Source organism: Culex quinquefasciatus, chromosome 3 (genome assembly GCF_015732765.1).
Source record: "Culex quinquefasciatus strain JHB chromosome 3, VPISU_Cqui_1.0_pri_paternal, whole genome shotgun sequence".
Taxonomy (NCBI): Eukaryota; Metazoa; Arthropoda; class Insecta; order Diptera; family Culicidae; genus Culex; species Culex quinquefasciatus.
The window spans coordinates 82,857,825-82,879,567 of record NC_051863.1 but is presented as its reverse complement, the minus strand read 5'-3'; the positions used below and the strand labels follow the sequence as shown (position 1 = coordinate 82,879,567).

At 36.4% G+C, this 21,743-nt stretch overlaps 2 protein-coding genes and 2 long non-coding RNA genes across 4 annotated transcripts; 2 read left to right on the top strand and 2 right to left on the bottom strand.

Moving 5' to 3' along the window:
* Positions 1–1,049: 1,049 nt before the first annotated feature.
* Positions 1,050–2,846, bottom strand: LOC6033998 (U3 small nucleolar RNA-associated protein 15 homolog). The gene is made up of 2 exons (XM_001844333.2): positions 2,643–2,846; positions 1,050–2,570 (listed from the first exon to the last, which is right to left on the bottom strand). Exons 1-2 carry the CDS (start codon positions 2,730–2,732, stop codon positions 1,083–1,085), a joined length of 1,578 nt encoding a protein of 525 aa, XP_001844385.2. The 5' UTR covers positions 2,733–2,846; the 3' UTR covers positions 1,050–1,082.
* A 270-nt stretch (positions 2,847–3,116) lies between these two features.
* On the top strand, positions 3,117–4,481 carry LOC119769726. Its single transcript, XR_005278502.1, has 2 exons — positions 3,117–3,832; positions 3,900–4,481. It is a non-coding gene; the product is annotated as an uncharacterized LOC119769726 (long non-coding RNA).
* A 542-nt stretch (positions 4,482–5,023) lies between these two features.
* On the bottom strand, positions 5,024–5,793 carry LOC119769725. The gene is made up of 2 exons (XR_005278501.1): positions 5,522–5,793; positions 5,024–5,462 (listed from the first exon to the last, which is right to left on the bottom strand). It is a non-coding gene; the product is annotated as an uncharacterized LOC119769725 (long non-coding RNA).
* A 344-nt stretch (positions 5,794–6,137) lies between these two features.
* On the top strand, positions 6,138–6,711 carry LOC6033997 (protein kish). Its single transcript, XM_001844332.2, has 3 exons — positions 6,138–6,267; positions 6,334–6,443; positions 6,502–6,711. Exons 1-3 carry the CDS (start codon positions 6,265–6,267, stop codon positions 6,605–6,607), a joined length of 219 nt encoding a protein of 72 aa, XP_001844384.1. The 5' UTR covers positions 6,138–6,264; the 3' UTR covers positions 6,608–6,711.
* The last annotated feature ends 15,032 nt before the right edge of the window (positions 6,712–21,743 follow it).

The following is a 21,743-nucleotide window of genomic DNA, read 5'->3' as shown; positions in this document are numbered from 1 at the left end:
TTTTAGTTTGAATTAATGGGTTAGGTGTAGAAAGGCTGGAATTTTTGATATTGATGATGTTTGTTTTATTAATATTCAATGTAAGTTCATATTTAGAAACTATCAAAAGGTCATGTTTCAAATTTAAATCATTTACAGAGTTAAGTCTACCGATATAAAATAAAGAGGAATAGTCGGCAAATAATATAAGATCACCTTTAAGAGGTAAACGAGAAAAGTCATTAAGATAAATAATAAAAAAACAAAGGACCAAGTACAGAACCTTGAGGGACTCCAACATCAATTAAATTCATTAAACTACTTATTTCATTAAAACAAACAAATTGAGAACGATATGTAAGATATTTTTTGAACAAGTCTAAAGCAACACCGTGAATACCTGCAAATTTAAGTTTGTCAAACAAAATATGTCCATCTACCGTGTCGAATGCTTTGGACAAATCCAAAAACAGCCCCAACACGTCGTCACGATTATCAAGATCATGTTAAATTTTATTCACAAGATCAACAACAGCATTAAAAGTTGATGATCTTTCATGATCAAAGGTTCCAATACCCTAAATACTGCAATCTGATTGATAAAATGACTCGACAAAGGATTTGTTAGAGCGCCTTGAGATAGGACACGAGAGAAATGGATGGGCATATACGAAAGTAGAGTCAAGATTACAGAACACTCTCAAAACACGAACGACGAATTATCGAAAGATATCTGCTCGTAAACCTTCCATGCTACAAAAACTGTTTATGGATAAGAGGTAAAGATCTATGGTTTTTTTTTCAAAAGTAATTAGTTTTATCGAATTTATTAATAAACTGTTGTTCGACGGTTTCATGATTTGAAATTGAAACTTTGCGTCAATTTTTTTTTTATTCAAGGGTCTGAAATTTTTAAGGAAGAATCCGGAATTTTGAAACGAGATTTGAGTAAACTCTTTCACGTCTAGAATTTTTAATTTCTGAAATTTTGGGGAATCTCATAAAATAAAAGACCTTGTAGTTGAACCTGATGGAAAAGGAGAGCTGTGATACAGTACGATAGGTAAACATCGATTTTATAAACTTTATTCGCACTCACAATGTCATTCAACACTGATGACCCCTTGCTTCTGGGCCGACAGCGAAACCTGCAGGTCACTTTCCTTTTCCTCATCTCCGAGTGCTGGCTGGTTCAGGTCGGCTGCGGCCGATATCATTTCCAGCAGTCCTTGCACCTCGAGAAACTCGTTCAAAATTTTCTCCTCCTTTTTCAGTCTTCGCGACAGATTGATGAACATTTTACCGACGTCAGTTCCAGCAAATTGGCCAAAATCTTCCTCGTACACGTCCAGCAGGATGTTGGCTGCATCAACCAGGGTGGGCGTAAACCGGTAGTCGCCGATGTGGCGCAAGACAAAACCGATGAACTTTACCAGAAACGAATGCTTTCGGTCCTTCAGTGCCCGCTGCAATCCTTTCCGCCGGATGAGTTCCTTGATGAGGGCGACCGTTTTTTCCGGGGTCTTTCCCATGACACTCGCGACAAACACGCTGTCCAGCGCGCGGTTGTATTCGTACTTTTTCAACATGCGATCAAACTGTTCAATTTTATCGTGTCGAAAATCCGTGATTTGCTGATCCGCGCTTTCGAAAATGTTGTTGAACCGGGCGCGACCTTTGCTGCGAGCTTTGCCCTTCTCTTCCTCGTCCTTGCCCTTGTCGCTGTCCCTTCGGTGGATGGCTATAAGTCCGTCGACCATTCCCGTCACGAGGGTGTCGTCATTTTTGGACACTCCCAAGCTCAGCACTCCGTTCGTGTTGTCGATCGTGTGAACAACCTGGTACGTAGCAATGTCGTAGATCTTCACGTGTCGGTCCAAGCTTCCGGAGAGCAGCCGTTTCCCTTCGCTGGCCAGCTGCAAACAGGTTACGGTTTTGTGGTGCTGCGACAGTTGAGCAATCTTGCGTCCTCCGGCCAAGGCATCGTATACGTTGACGGAGGTGCCTCCTGCGCTGATAAAGATACCGCCACTAGGAAGGAAAATCAACGACTCTACCGGACTTCCGTGGTCCAGCGAAAGCACCTTTTCGTTGGTTCTGGTGTCGTACATGTTGATCTTCCGGTCGTATCCTCCCGACAGGATTATATTCGGACTAACCGGGCTTGTACAACCCGCCCGGACGTAATCCGAGTGCTCCGAATATGTGGCCAAATGTTTCTCCGTGGCAATGTCCCAGTAACGCACGGTTTTATCATCGGAGAAGCTGCTCACGTGGTGGCCATCGGCGTTGAAGAACGTCCTGTGAACGGGTGCTTTGTGGCCCTGGAAGAACCGTAGAATTGACTTTGTGGACACATCGAACAGTCGCACCTTGCCGAGGTCATCGCCCGCCACCAGCAGGTTTCCATCGTTTCGGAACGAACCGCAGTGGGCACCCTCCTGGAACTTGGTAATGTTCTTCACGACTAGCTTCGTGACCGGGTTGTAGATCTGCACGCGAACGGACGCCGTCACCGCAAACAGATACGGCTCCACCGGACTAAAATCGATGTAATCGATTGCGCCAAATTCCTTCACGAGCGTCGGAACCTGAAAGTTGAAATTATTTTGTTCATATTAAATTCCACTCCACAAATCATACACCGCAAAGTGCACACTTACTCCAAGCTTCTTCCAGTAGATTGTGTCCGGTGAGAATGTGGTGGCGGTTTTGGCGTATATTTGCGCGTTGATCTTCTTAAAGTCCGCCATTTCATCAGTTTGAATATTTCAGCACCAAAATCATAAGAAATTTTAAATCGCCGGATAATTTTTGTGGTCGCACGTGGAGAAGTGTTTTGTTTTGAATTGTGTTTGACAGTGATCAAATGGACCGATTAATGAAGCCCCCACTGTGAACTACCGAAAAGGGCTAACCCAGCGCTCCAAAAAATATTAACGTATGTTCCAAAAAGGCGTACGCAATATAAAAATTGCATTTGGTTGTTTTTTTAGCTGGTTCACATATTCCTCTAAATTTTCTTGTGAAAAAGCAAAACATTCAACAAAGGTTTCAATTTCGATCCATCTTCTTATGCTCCAAGACGAATCCGAGTAGAACGCTTTTTGCTGACCCATCGCACTCCACTCTTTTCAAAGTGTAGTTCAAGCAAAACATTGTAAAAGGACCCAAGTCAAAAAAGTAAACAAACAGCTTTTTTGTTGCAAACGATGCTAAGAACCTTTAACTAACGCTACATATTGAATAAAGAATAAAAAAGATCACCTTTGTGTGAAAAAAATAGAATTTTACAAAGGCCCAAACCCATGACTTTTTGTTTGTTTCGAAGATTTCTCATAGACCCTTTGCTCCCAAGGACCAATATGGAAACTGGGTTGTTTTGTTTTTAAAAACGTGTTAGCTCAGGGACGAAAACAATGTTTTTCAAAACAAAGACCAGAACGTGTATGGCCCTTTGTTTCTAATATTAGGAGAATAACCAGCGGCCGGGACGGAACGGAGCAGCGAGGCCACGGAACACATTACTGTTTCCGGCTGCGACGATAAAAACGGTCTCATCAATCTAGAACACCGAATAGTTCGCGCAGCTAGCTTAGAAGTCCAAGAAGTACCTACTGGCGGGAATGACGTTCCATTAAATTTTCATCTGGCCTCGTTCACTGACGGAGGTCGTGAAAGTGGTGGCGGCGGATGGGGACTTCCGGATAGTGGTCGCAGTAGCAATTCGAACTCTTCGTCTCGTTACGGGCAGTTCTCCTCGGCCAGTATCAAAAATTACGCCAAAACGTTCGACCAGATCGAGATCACTTGCCAAAATCTGTTTTGTCCATTTCGAAAAAGAAGGAATCGGGTGAGTGGAAAATTTTGAAAGTGCAAATTCCAAAACATTAATATTTGTTTTTGAATCCCTCTGTTAGATCCCAAAACCCTGCTGCCCCCGCTTCTTCAACTCTTTCACGGAGGAAACCCTGCGGACACACTCAGGTCGTACGTCGCCAACGGGCGTCTACCCGACTTCGGCAGCAACGACGTCCTACCCCCGCAAACGACTATGTCGGGAATCAACCCATCTGACGACGTCCTGAACAACCTGGCAATGATGTCAATTGCTGGTGACGATTGCGGGACTGACCACATAAGCATGGTCGACGACATAAGCGCCAACACTTCGTGCCGTAGTCGGAGCGGTCGATGGTTTATTGTTCAAAACAAAAATATGCAGGCCCTTGACACGATCATAAAACTAGGTGGCTGAGATTGCTGCGACGAGGAGGAGGAAGGGTACCAAACCGATAGAAGCAGTTTCCAAGAAGAATCTGCTACCGGAAGCCGCGGCGGCCGATACAAGTCAGCGCTGTTCCGGAATCGAAAAATGAACATCGAGCGTGCTGGTCGACATAAAAACGAAGTCGGTTGAGTTGCCTACGGAGTTTATCAATTTTTACATAAGTAACTGTAATTCGTCATGTGATGAGTAAAAGAATGCTAATTTTTCAATATTTACGTTTTTTATTTAAATGTAACCAACATATTTTGCTTATTGAATACGGTCCGATTTGTTGATGAAGATTTTGTTCTTCAAAGCGAGCTCAAAGTCTTGAATTGTCCAAGCAGCGAACATTGGTGGCAACGCATGTGAGGAGTCCTCCTGGCTCCAGCACAAGGGTGGCGTCGAACATCGTGATCAGGGTGCTGGCACGGGAATGCTTCCACTCGCATAATTTAATAATTTAATTATGTTTTTTATACCGATTTCTGCTTCAAATAAAAGAAAATCCCGGTAATTTTTACAAATCTCGTTAATTTACACGGTACGAATCAGCTCCGACGTGAAGCGACTTGCAGCGATAAAGTGGCGGAGAGCGTCCGGCGGTGGTGAGAAGTCTGCTGTAGGAACGAGCTCATTGGTACCTGTGTCGGGAGTGTCCGCTCCAGGAAGCGGCTTGGAGAAATGGCCATTCGCAAAAGAGACACTTAATACAACATAAGCCGTGATAATAGTAATATTCGTCACAATTGAAATAAACGTAACCCAACAATGTTTGCAAATAGATTTTATTTATTCGGTAACAAGCATTACTTCATTTTTCCTTCGATCGACAGTCTTCGGATCCAACCTTCGGTTGAATAATGATAGAAACTCCACCGTGGAACGTTGGCCATAGAATTTTCGATCTTTCCTGAAGCCATTTCTCACATTAGTTTGCATTCCCGTGTCTTACTGTCGCCATCTCGTTCCGATGAAACTCTCCGTTGCTAGTGCTCCGAATCACCGTTTTTCTCGGGAGTTGCTCATGACCGTCCACCGACCCAATAGCTTTTTACGGACGGCCTAGCGATATTGTGGCGCAGTTCCAGCAAGAATTTCAGCAGCTTGATTCACACAAGTTCGTCCACGATATACTCTGTTGAAAATCCAGAGAATGCTAGAAGCACCAGCCGAAGCGATCATCTGGATTATGAACACTAAGTGAATTTGTCTGTAAAATAGAAACTTATCTAAGTATTACTATTTTAAAAACCTTAAAAAGTTACTGACCTTGACAAATGCAGAATGAACATAACACGGCAGCCACGGCAACTTCCCAACCTTATTGCAGAATAAACAACTTCTTCCACTGTAAAATTCTATTTTTCACACCACAATATCGCGATTTGCCCTCGGTTACACAAAATTCTATCAAACTGGCCGTGAAAATAAAAAAAAAACCCTTTCAAAATTAAAACAAAAGTTTGCTTGAAAAGGCCCCAACACGAAAGCAGACTCTGTTTTGGTTTGGCCTGCCAGGCCAAAACAAAAGAACAACATAAACAAACCGTCATCGTGTTTGGCCTAGGGTCCAACTGGAAAACGAAACTGTCACTGTTTACAAAGGTGCTATCACGCAAAGGGCCCAGCTCGATCCCGCACTGGTAAAACTTTCGCACGAGGCCTAATTATTTTTTTCATTGATTTTCTTGGGGAAAACAACTGTTTCCGTGAATTTGAATTTAGCGAAGCTTAAGCACACTAGTTTTACGCTATTTGAGTGAATAATCATAGTAAATTGTTCATTTTTCTTAAAATAGGAATTGAATTACTAGTTGCAAATTTCATTCTCGTTTTTCTCAATGTTTTGAAAAATGACAATGGCCGTTTTACAATGTTTTGCTTGAGTTTAGCATACTAGTTTTGACAGCTCTAAAAGTAAACACGTCACGTCGATGGTCGATCGGGACACAAATTTGTTTCGCAAATTTCAATTTTTTTTGTGATATTCGGATATTTTAAAGTTTGTAAACATGGTAAGTTTGATCTCACACTTCTAATTTAAGTCATTAACCAAAAGCGGCTCTCATTTCGTGTTGCAGAGTGCGATATTCAACTTCCAAAGCTTGCTGTCGGTGATTCTGCTGATGATCTGCACCTGCGCCTACCTCCGATCACTCTTCCCGAGCATCATCGACCGTAAAAAGACCGGGTGGGAATGAGCATCATTTTGGCCTGCTGAGTTTCTCAACTTTATTTTCTTTTCACAGAATGTTGGGCATTTTCTGGAAGTTGGCGCGTATTGGCGAACGGAAGTCTCCCTGGGTTGGCCTGGCCTGCGTCCTTATGGCAGCCTCGATACTGTTTTACACGTAGATTAGGAAGTTGCATTTACGATATTTTTCAAATTGATTATTCTGGCATTGAAAATTGTATGAAAGTCTTAACTGTATCATATGCATGTAAAAAAAGCAGACAAATTCGTAAAAGCATTATAATTAACAGAGAAATCCTTCCCAGTCAACTCAGTCGGAATTCTGAAACAGAATTCATTTCGAATCGTTTACGTATTTCGTTTCAAACGAAATTACCGGTACGTACACGGAATCGGTTTTGCGTTTGAAACGGAAAACGTAAACGATTCGAATTGAATTCCGTTTCAGAATTCCGATTGAGTTATGGCCTATCTACAATCACTTTACTTAGAAAATTGTACTTAGCGTAGGAATTTGAATCCATGCAAAGGAATCTGATCTTCCACAATGATAAAGTAAGCAAATTGGTGACTTGACGTATGGTTTGGAAAATTTCAAAACCTACGGCAAGTTGACGTTTCTATATCAAAGGTAAACAAACAACTGCATAGCAACGTATAACAGCCCAGCAAGTTTGCTAAGTTGATTGTAGATGACGACAGTAAGTTACGTACTATTTCTAATGGCCTATCTACAATCACTTAGCTTAGAATAGTTAAGTAAAGTAAAACTTAGAAAATGTACACAACTTACGGCCGTCATCCACAATCAACTTAGAAAATTTGCTGGGCTGATATACGTTGCTATGCAGTTGTTTGTTTACCTTTGATATGGAAACGTCAACTTACCGTGACGACAGTAAGTTACGTACTATTTCTAATGGCCTATCTACAATCACTTAGCTTAGAATAGTTAAGTAAAGTAAAACTTAGAAAATGTACACAACTTACGGCCTATCTACAATCACTTAGCTTAGAACATCTAAGTAAAGTAGTTACTTAGGAAAGTCTGCAACTTACGTTCGTCATCCACAATCAACTTAGAAAATTTGCTGGGCTGATATACGTTGCTATGCAGTTGTTTGTTTACCTTTGATATGGAAACGTCAACTTACCGTAGATTTTGAAATTTTCCAAACCATACGTCAAGTTTCTAATTTTATTCCTTTTCATTGTAGAAGATGCAGGCCAAGGATTGATATCTAAGAGCATGCAATGGCACTGACCTTGTTGCGTGCGCTTCGGTTGACGTCCACGTAAGGTACATCCTGGAAGGAGCGTAACTAACTACATCCGTAGTTCTGTTAGATGTAATTGTGATTGTAGACGGTATTGTTTTGATTCGCAGTATGTTGAGTCAACTGCTGTGGATGTACCTGAAACATCGCACAACGGGGTTTCTCTTCTCTTCATTCTCAGCTACCACCTTCTCCTATTTTTATTTTGCTCTTCTGATTCCCAATTCTTCACTGATTCTTCTATTTAATATACAACTTTTGATTTTACTTTTACTAACTTTTGATTCTCTTATCTCTCAAAGCTTTGCCACTCTTTTCTATCAATTGATACTGCTGTAACAAACTTTGTTTTGTTTTTTTTTCTTAAAAATATACTTTTCCTTAATGTACTAGTAATATCAAGTCTATTTATCATTCGCCTAATCTTTTTTGATTTTATTGCGAATTTATTTATTTGAATAATTCTTTATCTGTCCTATAAATTACACAGCGTAACAAAATATTTTTTTTATTTTTTGGCAGCACGAAAAAAAATGCTCCTCTAGGGTTCGGCTTCCCGAACAAAATGCAACCTGGCGCATATTTTTATTGTTATCCTAACTCGAGATATTCAATGCAGAAGTTTTGCATATGAATCACCCCCGTCGGAAAATATTTTTATTTTGTTTTCTCTGTAACTTCTGATCAATTAGGTCTTTTGGACGCTTCCGGTGTCATTCGACGGTAAATTGTTAGAAAAACTCAAGATTTGGTCCCATTGGCCGGTTCCCGTAACCGGTTCCGGAGGAAATCCGGAATATTGGCCAAAACTGTGCAAAAACTTCAAAATTTTGAAGTTTTTTGCTCTTAATGCGAAGTGAACGCACTATAGCATAAAACAATCTATACAAACTAAAAAAATGTTGGTCCCAGCATGTTTGAAGGTGTTTAATTGAAAAGGTGGCCATTGAGAACCGGTTCCGGTCAATCCGGATCCGGAAACTCCGGAAAAAAATAAGCAATATTTTCACAATTCCAATGTGTCAGACAGATATAAATAAAAGTGTTGTTGAAGCATTCTTTGCTACTTCATATTCATATGACCACAAAAACATGGCCAAGTGGCCAACGGGAACCTGCTCTGAATGTTCCGGATCAGGGAACCTGTGGAAATTATATTTTTTTTATTAATTTTATGAAGCAGTTTTTATTAAGACATTTTCAATGTATCTGGAAAAATCTGAATTGATTCAAAATCAAAATCAGAAATGTGGCCAAGTGGCCAACGGTAACCCGTTCTGAATGTTCCGGATCATGGCACCAGTGGACACTTGACTTTTTTTTTAATTTTAAAGGCAGTTTTTTATTAAGAAATTTTCAAGGTTTCTGGAAAAAATATGAATTAATCCGAAATCAGAATCAGAAATGTGGCCAAGTGGCCAACGGGAACCCGTTCTGAATATTCCGGATCAGGGAACCAGTGGTCACTTGAAATGTGCATTAATTTAAAATAGCATAATTTAATTAGGAAATTTTCTAGTTTTCTAGAAAAATCAGAATTAATTAAAATCAGAATCATAAATACGGCCAGGTAACCAACAGGAACCCGTTTTATATGTTCTGGATTAGGGAACCAGTGAACATTTGAAGTTTTTATCAAGTTTTCAAAAAACATATTTAGATTAATGAAATTTAAAAATTCCTGTAAAAATTAAGAACATATTCGATATCAGAATTAGAAATATTGCCAAGTGGCCTACGGGAACTCGTTCTGAATGTTTCGGATCATGTTACCAGAGGAAACTTGAATTTTTAATTAATTTTATAAATGCATATTTTAATTAATGAAATTTTTAAATCCCTGGAAAAATCTGAATGTATTTAAAATAAGAAATAAAAATGTTGCCAAGTGGCCGACTGTTCCGGATCAGGGAGCCAGTGGTCACTTGGCATATTTTAATTAAGAAATTTTCTAGATTTCTAGAAAAATCTGAATTTATTTGAAATCAGAATTCAAAATGTTGTCAAGTGGCCAACGAGAACCTGTTCTGACTAGTCACAATTTTTATTATTTAAAAAAATATATTTATCTTACTGAATTTTTATTAATTTTTTTGAATAAATCACAATTTATTTGAAAACAGCATTAGAAATGTTTCCAAGTAGCCAATGGAAACCCATTTTGAAAGTTCCGGATCAGGGAACCAGTAGTCACTTGAAATGTTTATTAATTAAAAAAAGCATATTTTAATTAGGAAATTTTCTAGTTTTCTAGAAATAGCAGAATTAATTCAAAATCAGAATCAGAAATGTGGCCAGGTGACAAACAGGAACCCGTTTTAATTGATCCGGATTAGGGAACAAGTGAATATTTGAAATTTTTATCAAGTTTTCAAAAACATATTATGATTAATGAAATTTTAAAATTCCTGTAAAAATTCAGAATTTATTTAAAATCAGAATTAAATATGTTGCTAAGTGGTCAACTGGAACCCGTTCAGACTGATCCGGATCAGGGAACCAGAAGACACTTGATTTTTTTTTATTAATATTAATAAAGCATATTTCAATAAATGACATTCAATAATTCCACTTAAAATATTTAAAATTTTAAAATTCCTTTAAAAATTCAGAACATATTTGAAATCAGAATTAGGCAAGTAGCCGACGGAATCCGTTTTGAATGATTTGGATCAGGGAACCAGAGGACACTTGAATTTTTTTTATTAACTTTAAAAAAGCATATTTTAATAAATGAAATTTTTAAATTCCTGAAAATTTTTTAATATATTTAAAATTAGACATAAAATTTTTTTTTTTTTTTTTAAATTAATTATGTCTTTATTGAACATTCTTATAATAATTACATTTCTTTTACATGATAAGTGGTATGGCTACATGCTCTTCATCTTTGTTGTATTTTTCGTTTTATTATTAACTGATCACATTCATTTATTTGCTTCAAATTGTTTTACATTATTGCATTGAATTGAATACATTTGGGTAAAAAAGAAAAAAAAAATCACTTTAACAACTAATCCTAACTTAAAACTAAAAAAATAAATTCATTGAAATATTCAAAATCACTAGAACGAGTAAACTACGAACTATATTTTAAGATGAATGCTCCAAGAGTTCTTACTTGTTCCTGGCGAGTTTTGCAACCACGCAGAGTTGTTGTCATCTCGATGAAAATGTTCAGAAGTTCCTGTGGTGAAAACAGGTCACTACTGCCTTCATCCGTTGATGCTGGTTGGTTTTCCCTCGGTTGCTGACTGAAGCCTGGAGGTGTTGTATGCTCTGCAACTCTTTGCCGCTGATTCAACGGCAATGGCTGCAGATTTGGAACCACTCGAGTAGATCCTGCTCCTGGTGACGCCAAAGCAGGAAAATCCACGTCCGTGTATGCTGGTGGTGTTTTGCGACGATTTGGTTGGTGCCTCGTCGTCGCTTGCTGCCGAATTTTTACAAACTCAGCGCGTTTTGGGCAGCTCCGATTCTTGGTAGAATGGTCGCCGCCGCAATTGAAGCATTTCGCTTCGATGTTCTCGTTGATTGTATCGCAAGCTTGAGTTTTGTGGTCACCTCCGCAGGTTGCACAACGACTCTTGATGAAACAGTTCCTTCCACCATGTCCAAACTGCAAGCAATTCGAACATTGTGTCACGTCACGGTGCACTGGGCGATAACGTTCCCAAGTCACGATGATGTTGAAAATTGCCCGAACTGCTTTCAGCTCAGACGGCGTTGTCGATCCTCTCTCGAGATGAACCAGGTACAGTTGATCACGATACTTGATGTCCTTGTTGTGTCTCGTCATCTTGAAGACTTCGATCACGTTCAACTTAAGAGTTTTGAGCTCTTCTTTCAGCACACTCACATCCATGTCGTACAGGCCTCGGAGGACCTGTTTCATGGGGCGTTTACCTGGATCGTCATGGCTGTAGTATTCAATCTTTGTGTTGTTCAGGAAATCCCGAACGTAGTTGTAATCCTTTCTGGTAGGTAGCAGAATTTTGAGTCCATCAGCACACAAGCGAATGGAAGCTCGTAAAGCACCAGATTTGATAAATCCGGTCAGCCACTTTCGCACCGAATCCGATGACGATGTTTTCACAAAAATGGGTGGCAACTTTTCCCGTCGTTCAAATTCTTCCTTCTCGCTCACGTCCACAGGGAGGGTAGCGAACTGGTTTCCAGACAATTTTTGAGCGTCCTTGCTCAAACTGCCTGGCTTTGCAGGTAGCGCTTCGGCATTCTTTAGCTTCTTCAAATCTGCCGATCCTGCTGGTGAGGACCGCCTCTTTTTCTTGCCCTGAGGCATTTTTGCACTTTTTAAGCACTTTTCAGGAGCTAAAATCCAGGAGTACCTCACTGAATGATGGTCCACAAAGGAATTAGACATAAAAATGTTGCCAAGTGGCCAACTGTTCCGGATCAGGGAACCAGTGTTCACTTGACTTTTTTTTATTTTATAAAGCATATTCTAATTATGAAATTTTCTAGATTTCTAGAAAAATCTAAATTTATTTGAAATCAGAATTGAAAATGTGGCCAACGAGAACCTGTTCTGACTAGTCACAATTTTTATTATTGAAATAAATATATTTATTTTACTGATTTTTTTTTTAAATTTTTGAAAAAAAAAACACAGTTAATTTGAAATCAGAATTAAAAATATTTCCAAGTGGCCAACGGGAACCCATTCTGAATGTTCCGGATCAGGGTACCAGTGGACATGCAGGGTTGTTACAGGAAAGTCGAAAGAAAATCCGCGCCAATTCCGCGCTGACCGAAACCTCAATCCGCGCGAAATTCACGCCATATAAAAAAAATCGCGACAAACATTCAAGAAACATTATTTCCAAAGAAAAAACTAATAAAGAAAGTATTTGATAAAAAAATTTAACTCGTTTTATGTTTGAAGGAGTGATAGCAAAAAATCATTTTAAAAAATACCTAAAGAGTCGTCAAGAAAAGTGTCACAAAAAAATTCTTTTTGCGAATCAGAGGGACACTACAATAATTTTGACCAATATAAACGAAATAGAAAATTATAAACCAATATAAACAAAATTTAAAAATCTATTAAATGAAATTTAACTTCAAAATATGAGCTCAAAAAAAAAATCTAAAATTTGAATATAATTGAATTTTAGATTTAGAAATTCTAAAACTTCAAAATCTATGAATTTTAATACAGATTATATTCCATATTCCACACTTAATTTCGAATAATTCCGAAACAAATTGCATTTCCAATATTTGAAATATTTTCTTCCAAAAATTAAAGATTTTAGGAATTTAAAATTTAAGAATTTAAGAATTTAAGAATTTAAGAATTTAAGAATTTAAGAATTTAAGAATTTAAGAATTTAAGAATTTAAGAATTTAAGAATTTAAGAATTTAAGAATTTAAGAATTTAAGAATTTAAGAATTTAAGAATTTAAGAATTTAAGAATTTAAGAATTTAAGAATTTAAGAATTTAAGAATTTAAGAATTTAAGAATTTAAGAATTTAAGAATTTAAGAATTTAAGAATTTAAGAATTTAAGAATTTAAGAATTTAAGAATTTAAGAATTTAAGAATTTAAGAATTTAAGAATTTAAGAATTTAAGAATTTAAGAATTTAAGAATTTAAGAATTTAAGAATTTAAGAATTTAAGAATTTAAGAATTTAAGAATTTAAGAATTTAAGAATTTAAGAATTTAAGAATTTAAGAATTTAAGAATTTAAGAATTTAAGAATTTAAGAATTTAAGAATTTAAGAATTTAAGAATTTTAAAATCTAAGAATTTATTTTTTTTTTGCGATTTTTGAGATTTTTGTTTTTTTTGTTTGCAAAATTGTTTTAAATTTTATATTTTTTAGTTTTCAAATAGTGATTTTTTTTTCAATTTTGATTTTTTTTTAATTCGAATTTTTCTATAAATTTTGAATTTTTGATTTTTAAGTTTTTTGGAGATTTTTAAAATTCTGAATTTAGATATAATCCAATTTTAATTACAATTTTAGAAATTCGAAAAAAAAATAATCTGAATTTAAAAAAAAAATTGTTTACAAAAACTATTAAAATATAAAAAAAAGTTTCGAATTGATGAAATTTGAATTTTGAATAATGGAGCATTAATTTTTGAATGTTCTGATCTTTTTATTTTTCGCCAAAAATGTTTAAATTTAGAAAAAAACATTACTCAAAACTCAAAAGAAATTACATATTCAGAGGCGGACATATTAAGAAATGAGTTAAGTGTAGTACTAATTTTATTTGAGAATTTAAAAAATAATCTCTACATAATCTTCATCTTAATTTTTCGACGGTTCGTATTAAGAAAATACAAACATTTTCAGAAAAAGAAAAAAACTATTAATGAGAAATTTACATTGCAATCAATGGAAAAAACAAATTCTCGTAATTCTTGATAATATTTTTCTTAATAACTTAAAAGTAATTCTATATATTAAATTAATAAACATTGGAACAGGATCTCGTTGGCAACTTGGCAACATTTTTAATTCTGATTTCGAATATGTTCTGAATTTTAACAGGAATTTTACAATTTCATTAATCAAAATATGTTTTTGAAAACTTGATAGTAATTTCAGATGTTCACTGGTTCCCTAATCCAGAAGATTCAAAACGGGTTCCTGTTGGTCACCTGGCCACATTTCTGATTCTGATTTCAAATAAATTGTGATTTTTTCCAAAATTAATAAAAAAATCAGTATTTTTTTAATTAATATAAATTGTGACCTGTCAGAACAGGTTCTCGTTGGCCACTTGACATTATTTATATTTCTAATTTTAAATAAATTCAGATTTTCCAGCAATTTAAAAAATTAAAATATGCTTTATTAAAATTAATAAAAAATCAAATGTTCTGGGACTGGTTCCTAATCCAGAACATTTCATACGGATTTTTGTTGGTCACCTGGCCACATTTCTGATTCTAATTTTGAATTAATTCTGCTATTTCTAGAAAACTAGAAAATTTCCTAATTAAAATATGCTTTTTTTAAAATCAATAAACATTTCAAGTGACACTTGGAAAACATTTCTAATTCTGTTTTCAAATAAATTGTGATTTTTTCCAAAAAAATAAAAAAAAACAGTAAAATAAATATATTTTTTTAAATAATAAAAATTATGACAAGTCAGAACAGGTTCTCGTTGGCCACTTGACAACATTTTCAATTCTGATTTCAAATAAATTTAGATTTTCCAAGAAATCTAGAAAATTTCATAATTGAAATATACTTTATAAAATAAACAAATAAAAAGTCAAGTGAACACTGGTTCCCTGAACCGGAACAGTTGGCCACTTGGCAACATTTTGATTTCTAATTTTAAATATATTCTAATTTTTACAGGAATTTTAAAATTTCATTAATCAAAATATGTTTTTGAAAACTTGATAAAAATTTCAAATGTTTACTGGTTCCCTAATCCGGATTATTTAAAGCGGGTTCCTGGCCACATTTCTGATTCTGATTTTGAATAAATTCAGATTTTTTCTAGAAAACTAGAAAATTTCCTTATTAAAATATGCTTTTTTCAATTAATAAACATTTCAAGTAACCACTGGTTCCCTGAACCGGAACATTCAGAATGGGTTTCCGTTGGCCACTTGGCAATATTTCAAAATCTGATTTTAAATAAACTGTGATTTTTTCCAAAACTTTAAAAAAATCAGTAAAATAAATATATATTTTTTAAATTAATAAAAATTTTGACCAGTCAGAACAGGTTCTCGTTGGCCACTTGGCAACATTTTTAATTATGATTTAAAATAAATTTAGATTTTTCTAGAAATATAGAAATATTCTTAATTAAAAAATGTTTTTTTTAATTAATAAACTTTTTATGTGATTTCTGGTTCCCTGATCCGGATCAGTCAGAACAGGTTCTCGTTGGCCACTTGACAACATTTTGAATTCTGATTTCAAATAAATTCAGATTTTTCTAGAAATCTAGAAAATTTCTTAATTAAAATATGCCAAGTGACCACTGGCTCCTGATCCGGAACAGTCGGCCACTTGGCAACATTTTTATTTCTTATTTTAAATACATTCAGATTTTTCCAGGGATTTAAAAATTTCATTAATTAAAATATGCATTTATAAAATTAATTAAAAATTCAAGTTTCCTCTGGTAACATGATCCGAAACATTCAGAACGAGTTCCCGTAGGCCACTTGGCAATATTTCTAATTCTGATATCGAATATGTTCTTAATTTTTACAGGAATTTTTAAATTTCATTAATCTAAATATGTTTTTTGAAAACTTGATAAAAACTTCAAATGTTCACTGGTTCCCTAATCCAGAACATATAAAACGGGTTCCTGTTGGTTACCTGGCCGTATTTATGATTCTGATTTTAATTAATTCTGATTTTTCTAGAAAACTAGAAAATTTCCTAATTAAATTATGCTATTTTAAATTAATGCACATTTCAAGTGACCACTGGTTCCCTGATCCGGAATATTCAGAACGGGTTCCCGTTGGCCACTTGGCCACATTTCTGATTCTGATTTCGGATTAATTCATATTTTTCCAGAAACCTTGAAAATTTCTTAATAAAAACTGCCTTTAAAATTAAAAAAGTCAAGTGTCCACTGGTGCCATGATCCGGAACATTCAGAACGGGTTACCGTTGGCCACTTGGCCACATTTCTGATTTTGATTTTGAATCAATTCAGATTTTTCCAGATACATTGAAAATGTCTTAATAAAAACTGCTTCATAAAATTAATAAAAAAATATAATTTCCACAGGTTCCCTGATCCGGAACATTCAGAGCAGGTTCCCGTTGGCCACTTGGCCATGTTTTTGTGGTCATATGAATATGAAGTAGCAAAGAATGCTTCAACAACACTTTTATTTATATCTGTCTGACACATTGGAATTGTGAAAATATTGCTTATTTTTTTCCGGAGTTTCCGGATCCGGATTGACCGGAACCGGTTCTCAATGGCCACCTTTTCAATTAAACACCTTCAAACATGCTGGGACCAACATTTTTTAGTTTGTATAGATTGTTTTATGCTATAGTGCGTTCACTTCGCATTAAGAGCAAAAACTTCAAAATTTTGAAGTTTTTGCACAGTTTTGGCCAATATTCCGGATTTCCTCCGGAACCGGTTACGGAACCGGCCAATGGGACCAAATCTTGAGTTTTTCTAACAATTTACCGTCGAATGACACCGGAAGCGTCCAAAAAGACCTAATTGATCAGAAGTTACAGAGAAAACAAAATAAAAAATATTTTCCGACGGGGGGTGATTCATATGCAAAACTTCTGCATTGAATATCTCGAGTTAGGATAACAATAAAAATATGCGCCAGGTTGCATTTTGTTCGGGAAGCCGAACCCTAGAGGAGCATTTTTTTTCGTGCTGCCAAAAAATAAAAAAAATATTTTGTTACGCTGTGTTATCATTACTATAATCTAAGCTTGTTTTGTATCTCTATTTATTAACTATTGTCTAATTTTACATCTAATACATCTAGCTTCTCATTTTTTTTTTCAAAATACGCTCATCATTCTCTTACTATTGATACTTGATTTTTATAAAATAAATTCTCTTTTACTGTCTATTGTTTTCAATCTTCACCCTTTTTTCAAACAAGTGAGGTTTGAGCCCTTACTCAATTTATGGAATGGTTAAAGGATTAACACAAGTATTACTATTGTATTTTTGGTAAACTTTTATGACATGCTTAGGACCAAAAATTGTAACAAAACACCGCGACAAAAGAAATAGCAACAGATAAACAGACTCAACAATAGGGAAGATTTCAGGAGAAAACAATACACAGTAAATAACAATAAGTTTTTGAATTCAAACTAAAAATAAAACAGTTTTTGCTTTAATGAAAGTTAATAGGCACACTTTAAATGGTTAGGCGCTTATACTTACATCAAACCCTACGTAATGTACCACCCCCGGCCGAGTTAAAATGCGTAACCGGAAAAGAAGGTGTGCATGCCTGGCACGAACACTCAAAGCGTGTTCTAGCGTGCTGCTCGTACTGACTCAGAGCAAGGGTGAGATGTAGGTGTAAGGGCAGTGCGTGTTCGTCGGGAACCTAGTGCATAAGATCGGTCAAGGCCCGTTCTTACACTGAAAATTGCGAATTGCGAATTTTCATTGTAGAAGATCAGATTCATTTCCATTGATTCAAACTAAGTGAAATTTTCTAAGTTAAGTACCGATGCAAAAATGACTTTTGGTAAATTGGCTTTTACGGCTTTTTGAAAACAAATTCTCTTCGCACTCTTCGACAAAGTTATTCCATGTAAAAGCTAACACACAAATGCACTAGCCTGACAGAAAAATACAGAAAAGACGTTTTTCACCATACATCTTCGCGATTTTCCCCATACAAACTTCAACGAGAAAAAGCGACCCCTAAACCCTCGCCTAAACCTTACCCGATTTGGCTCAAAATTGGCACAGTTACCTACTTATTATCGAGAAATTTAAAAAAGAGATGTGAGCCGATAACATGAAGTTAAACTTTCGCAACTGTCATGGTAAACTTCACAGAAGCTTGACAGAAAGTTTAACTCCATGTTGCACTTTTAATTGCTCGATTGCCTAAAGGATCGAGCCAGGGGGTATCTCTTTAGATTTTACAAAATTTTAAATTTGTTTGTCACTTTAGTGTGCACACTGCACGCATGTTCAAATCATCAATCCGTTTTCCTCAAAGCGGTATACGCACTTCGGAAGGAACCGGTCAAGAAAAAAAAATCAAATGGGCAGCAGCGGCAGCGCAAGCAAGTCAGAGAGGAAGAAGAATGTTTGGGACATTTTCACATAAGTTAAGTGCATTATGGATGGCCGCATAAAGCCTCCGCTCTAAATATAGACCGATTTTCAAGAAAAAAATGTAAAACATGGGGAACTGGGGCAAATGGACCCTTTGCCGTTTCGTGCGGTGGATGAAACCATCACCTATCGATTCCCCGAATTTTTTTTACGTACACTCAGCCAAAACATCTTTTAAAATACATATGGTACACCATATAACACCCTTAGAAATCTTCTGTTTTTGAATTCATAAGATTGCCTTATAAGCATGATTGCATAAGAGTAGAATTCATAAGGTTAATTTATGATTATCATTGACTTTGTTTATGTGAAAAAGTCATAAGAAAACCATATAACATTCAAAATGGAAATAGCGAAGACGAAGAGCAAAGGGACAATGTCCACCAGCAAATGGAAAAATGTGAGTATATTAAAAATAATTGATTTTTTGGTGAAGTATTCCGTTTTCTAACAATTATTTTTCACAGATTGTTTTATCGAACCCTGGGAGCCGGAGGTCTGGATTCGAACTTGCTGACGACGGGGAGCGCGGAGTTTTGGCATCGTACGTCATCTGGAGCGTAGCGGAGCACGACAACCGGAATGTGTTTGAACAACAAGCTGGTGCGGTGGAAGTTGCGACGCTCCGGAAAAGTCACGGTTTGTAACTTGGTCACCGGCCTCGTCAGAGACATCCACTAGGAACTCCCGGAGATAGATCTCGGCATGAGTTCTACAGAGTGGATCCGGCGTGGCCGCCAAGAACGATTGAAGGTAACGTTGATTTGTGAGGTTTTTGTCTAATTTGGCTAGATTCGATATTAATTAACTTTTTCTAAACAGGAAAACGAACAACGATTTGACCAAAAGCAGGCGGCCAACTCAAGTCCATAAAGTTCGGGAAATATGTCGCCGGCAGTGGAGATGGTGATCACGTCGGGTTCTTCGAGGAAACAATCGAGGAGGAAACCTTGGAGAAGTACGAGGAGTTCCTGTCGGAAAAGGTGGGCACGCTGGACAGCAAAGACGCGCCGTCGCGGACAGCGACGACGACTTTAACGAAGACTACCTTGAAGAGGCGACAAACGACTTCCAACCCGGTGCATATGTAAGTTTTAGGGTTTAAAGTAGATTTTTTAGAAAAAATAGTAATCATTTCAACCCTTTTGATCCAGGATCATGATCAATTTGGAGAAAAGCAGTATGATATCGACGAGCAGCGAGCCATTTACGATGGAAACATACTCGAGATCACCGTCGTATGTCTGCAACGCGGCCTCTTTCTGGCGCAGTACTGTTCGCTGTACCTGGCGGTCCGTCATCAAGAGCGCGACCACGGCATCACGATGCAAGAGCTGGGAGAAACGCTCCGGTACGATCGCGCGGGAGCGAAAGTATCAGTGCCGCTTCTGCAACCGTCTGTGTGGACGAAACAGCCCTCGAGAAGCACATCAATGATCCATCATTGCACTATGGGGTTTCAGGCGGCCATAAATCGAAAAACCGACATACTCTAATTATTTTTTTGGTATTTTTTTTCGAAAATAAACATTCTAACTAAGAAAAATCCGGAGCTTGAAAGTTGTAGGTTCAAAATTCACTGAATTGCAGACCTTCAAAGGCGAAAATGGTAAGAAAAACATGTTTTTGACAAAAAAATGATTATTTTTCATAGTTGTACTGTGTAGCTGTTTATGTATTTTTTCCTGCATCATTATATATATTCAGAAAGGTAATTGATTCAACTTTTCAATAATATTTTACAAAACACACTTTTACAGGCTAAAAAATAATAAAAATCAAAAAAGATGGATTTTTATTCAAAATTTAGTTTTTTTCAACTTTGTTAATGGAGTACTTTTTTTGTGTGCATTTGTGCGATCTGAAAATTTTGCAGCTTAAAATTTGAACCATGTCCTAACTTGTCTCCAAATTTCAAAGTGCACTTATGTGCACTTTTTGAGTTATGCCATTTTGAACATTTTGATTCATGCAAGGAAATTAATGATTTCGCGTATACGCTTGGTTAAAATCACATTATTTACCTGCGGATGCAGAAATGACGTACCCTGCTGTGTATGTTTTGAAATTGATTTGATATTCATGACTTTGTTGGTACTTAGGTACGTTTAATAAAATTAGAAATTCCTATTCTAAGTATTTTACAGAAACGATTCGTCGAATATTCGTATCAGTTCGTTGTTGTGTTCTTTTGAATGGATAATAATACCGTAGTGTCCCTGTACGATATAACGAAGCACTATTCTGAAAACGTGGGAACTGCTTTCGAGTATATTTGTAAGAATTACAACATTGCAGAACCATCACATGATCAACTCAGGGAAAAACCACAGAGGAAAAACTACGCACGTTGTTCTGTAGCTTCAAAACGAGGTATACAAAAGCCCATAGAAGAAGTTCATATTTTAAGTAATCTAACGACAATAGGTTACATAGTGATTTTGATTTAGAAGAATTTATCGTGGAAAACGTGAATTTTGCAAGTGGATCAACCAAAAACGTGGACGAGAATCCATAGGGAGCGTTCTTTTATTACGTAACGCAGTAAGGGGGGAGGGGGGGTCGGAGGCCGTGTTACGCTCCATACAAAATTTTTAAAATTTGTATGGAAATTTTGTTACGAGGGGGGGGGGAGGGGGTCTAAAAGTCCGATTTTTCGCGTTACGTAATAAAAGAACGCTCCCATACAATGTTCCATAAAATAAACCGTCTAAAATTTTAAAACACCGCAAAAATCAAATTTTAATTGGAGGGGGAGGGGGGGGGAGGGGGTGTCTTCAAAGAGAGGTGGATTTTAACTCAAGAAAAAGGGGAGGGAGATTGAACGTAAATCAGAAACTTTAACATAGCATAAACCGCCATTCCGTGCATCAAATAGACAGAGCAAGAATATTAAAATTCACCACTTTAATGCATGTGGCCTCAAATATATGAAAAAATCGAAAATTAAACTTTTTTTTGGAAAAATATCAAATTTCATTTGTTTTCATTATACTAAGTACAAACAACACAAAAAAGTCACAAAAAAGCAAAAAAATATTTTTGGCCGCTCGCTTATATGGAAATACCCCATAGTGCATTGCAAGCAGATCCACGAACACGAGCGTTTTAACTGTGACTAGTACCCGATCTACCCGCGCGAAATATACCTCAAGATTCCATACAGTCTCCACTCGGACGAACTCCCCGCCCCCCCAG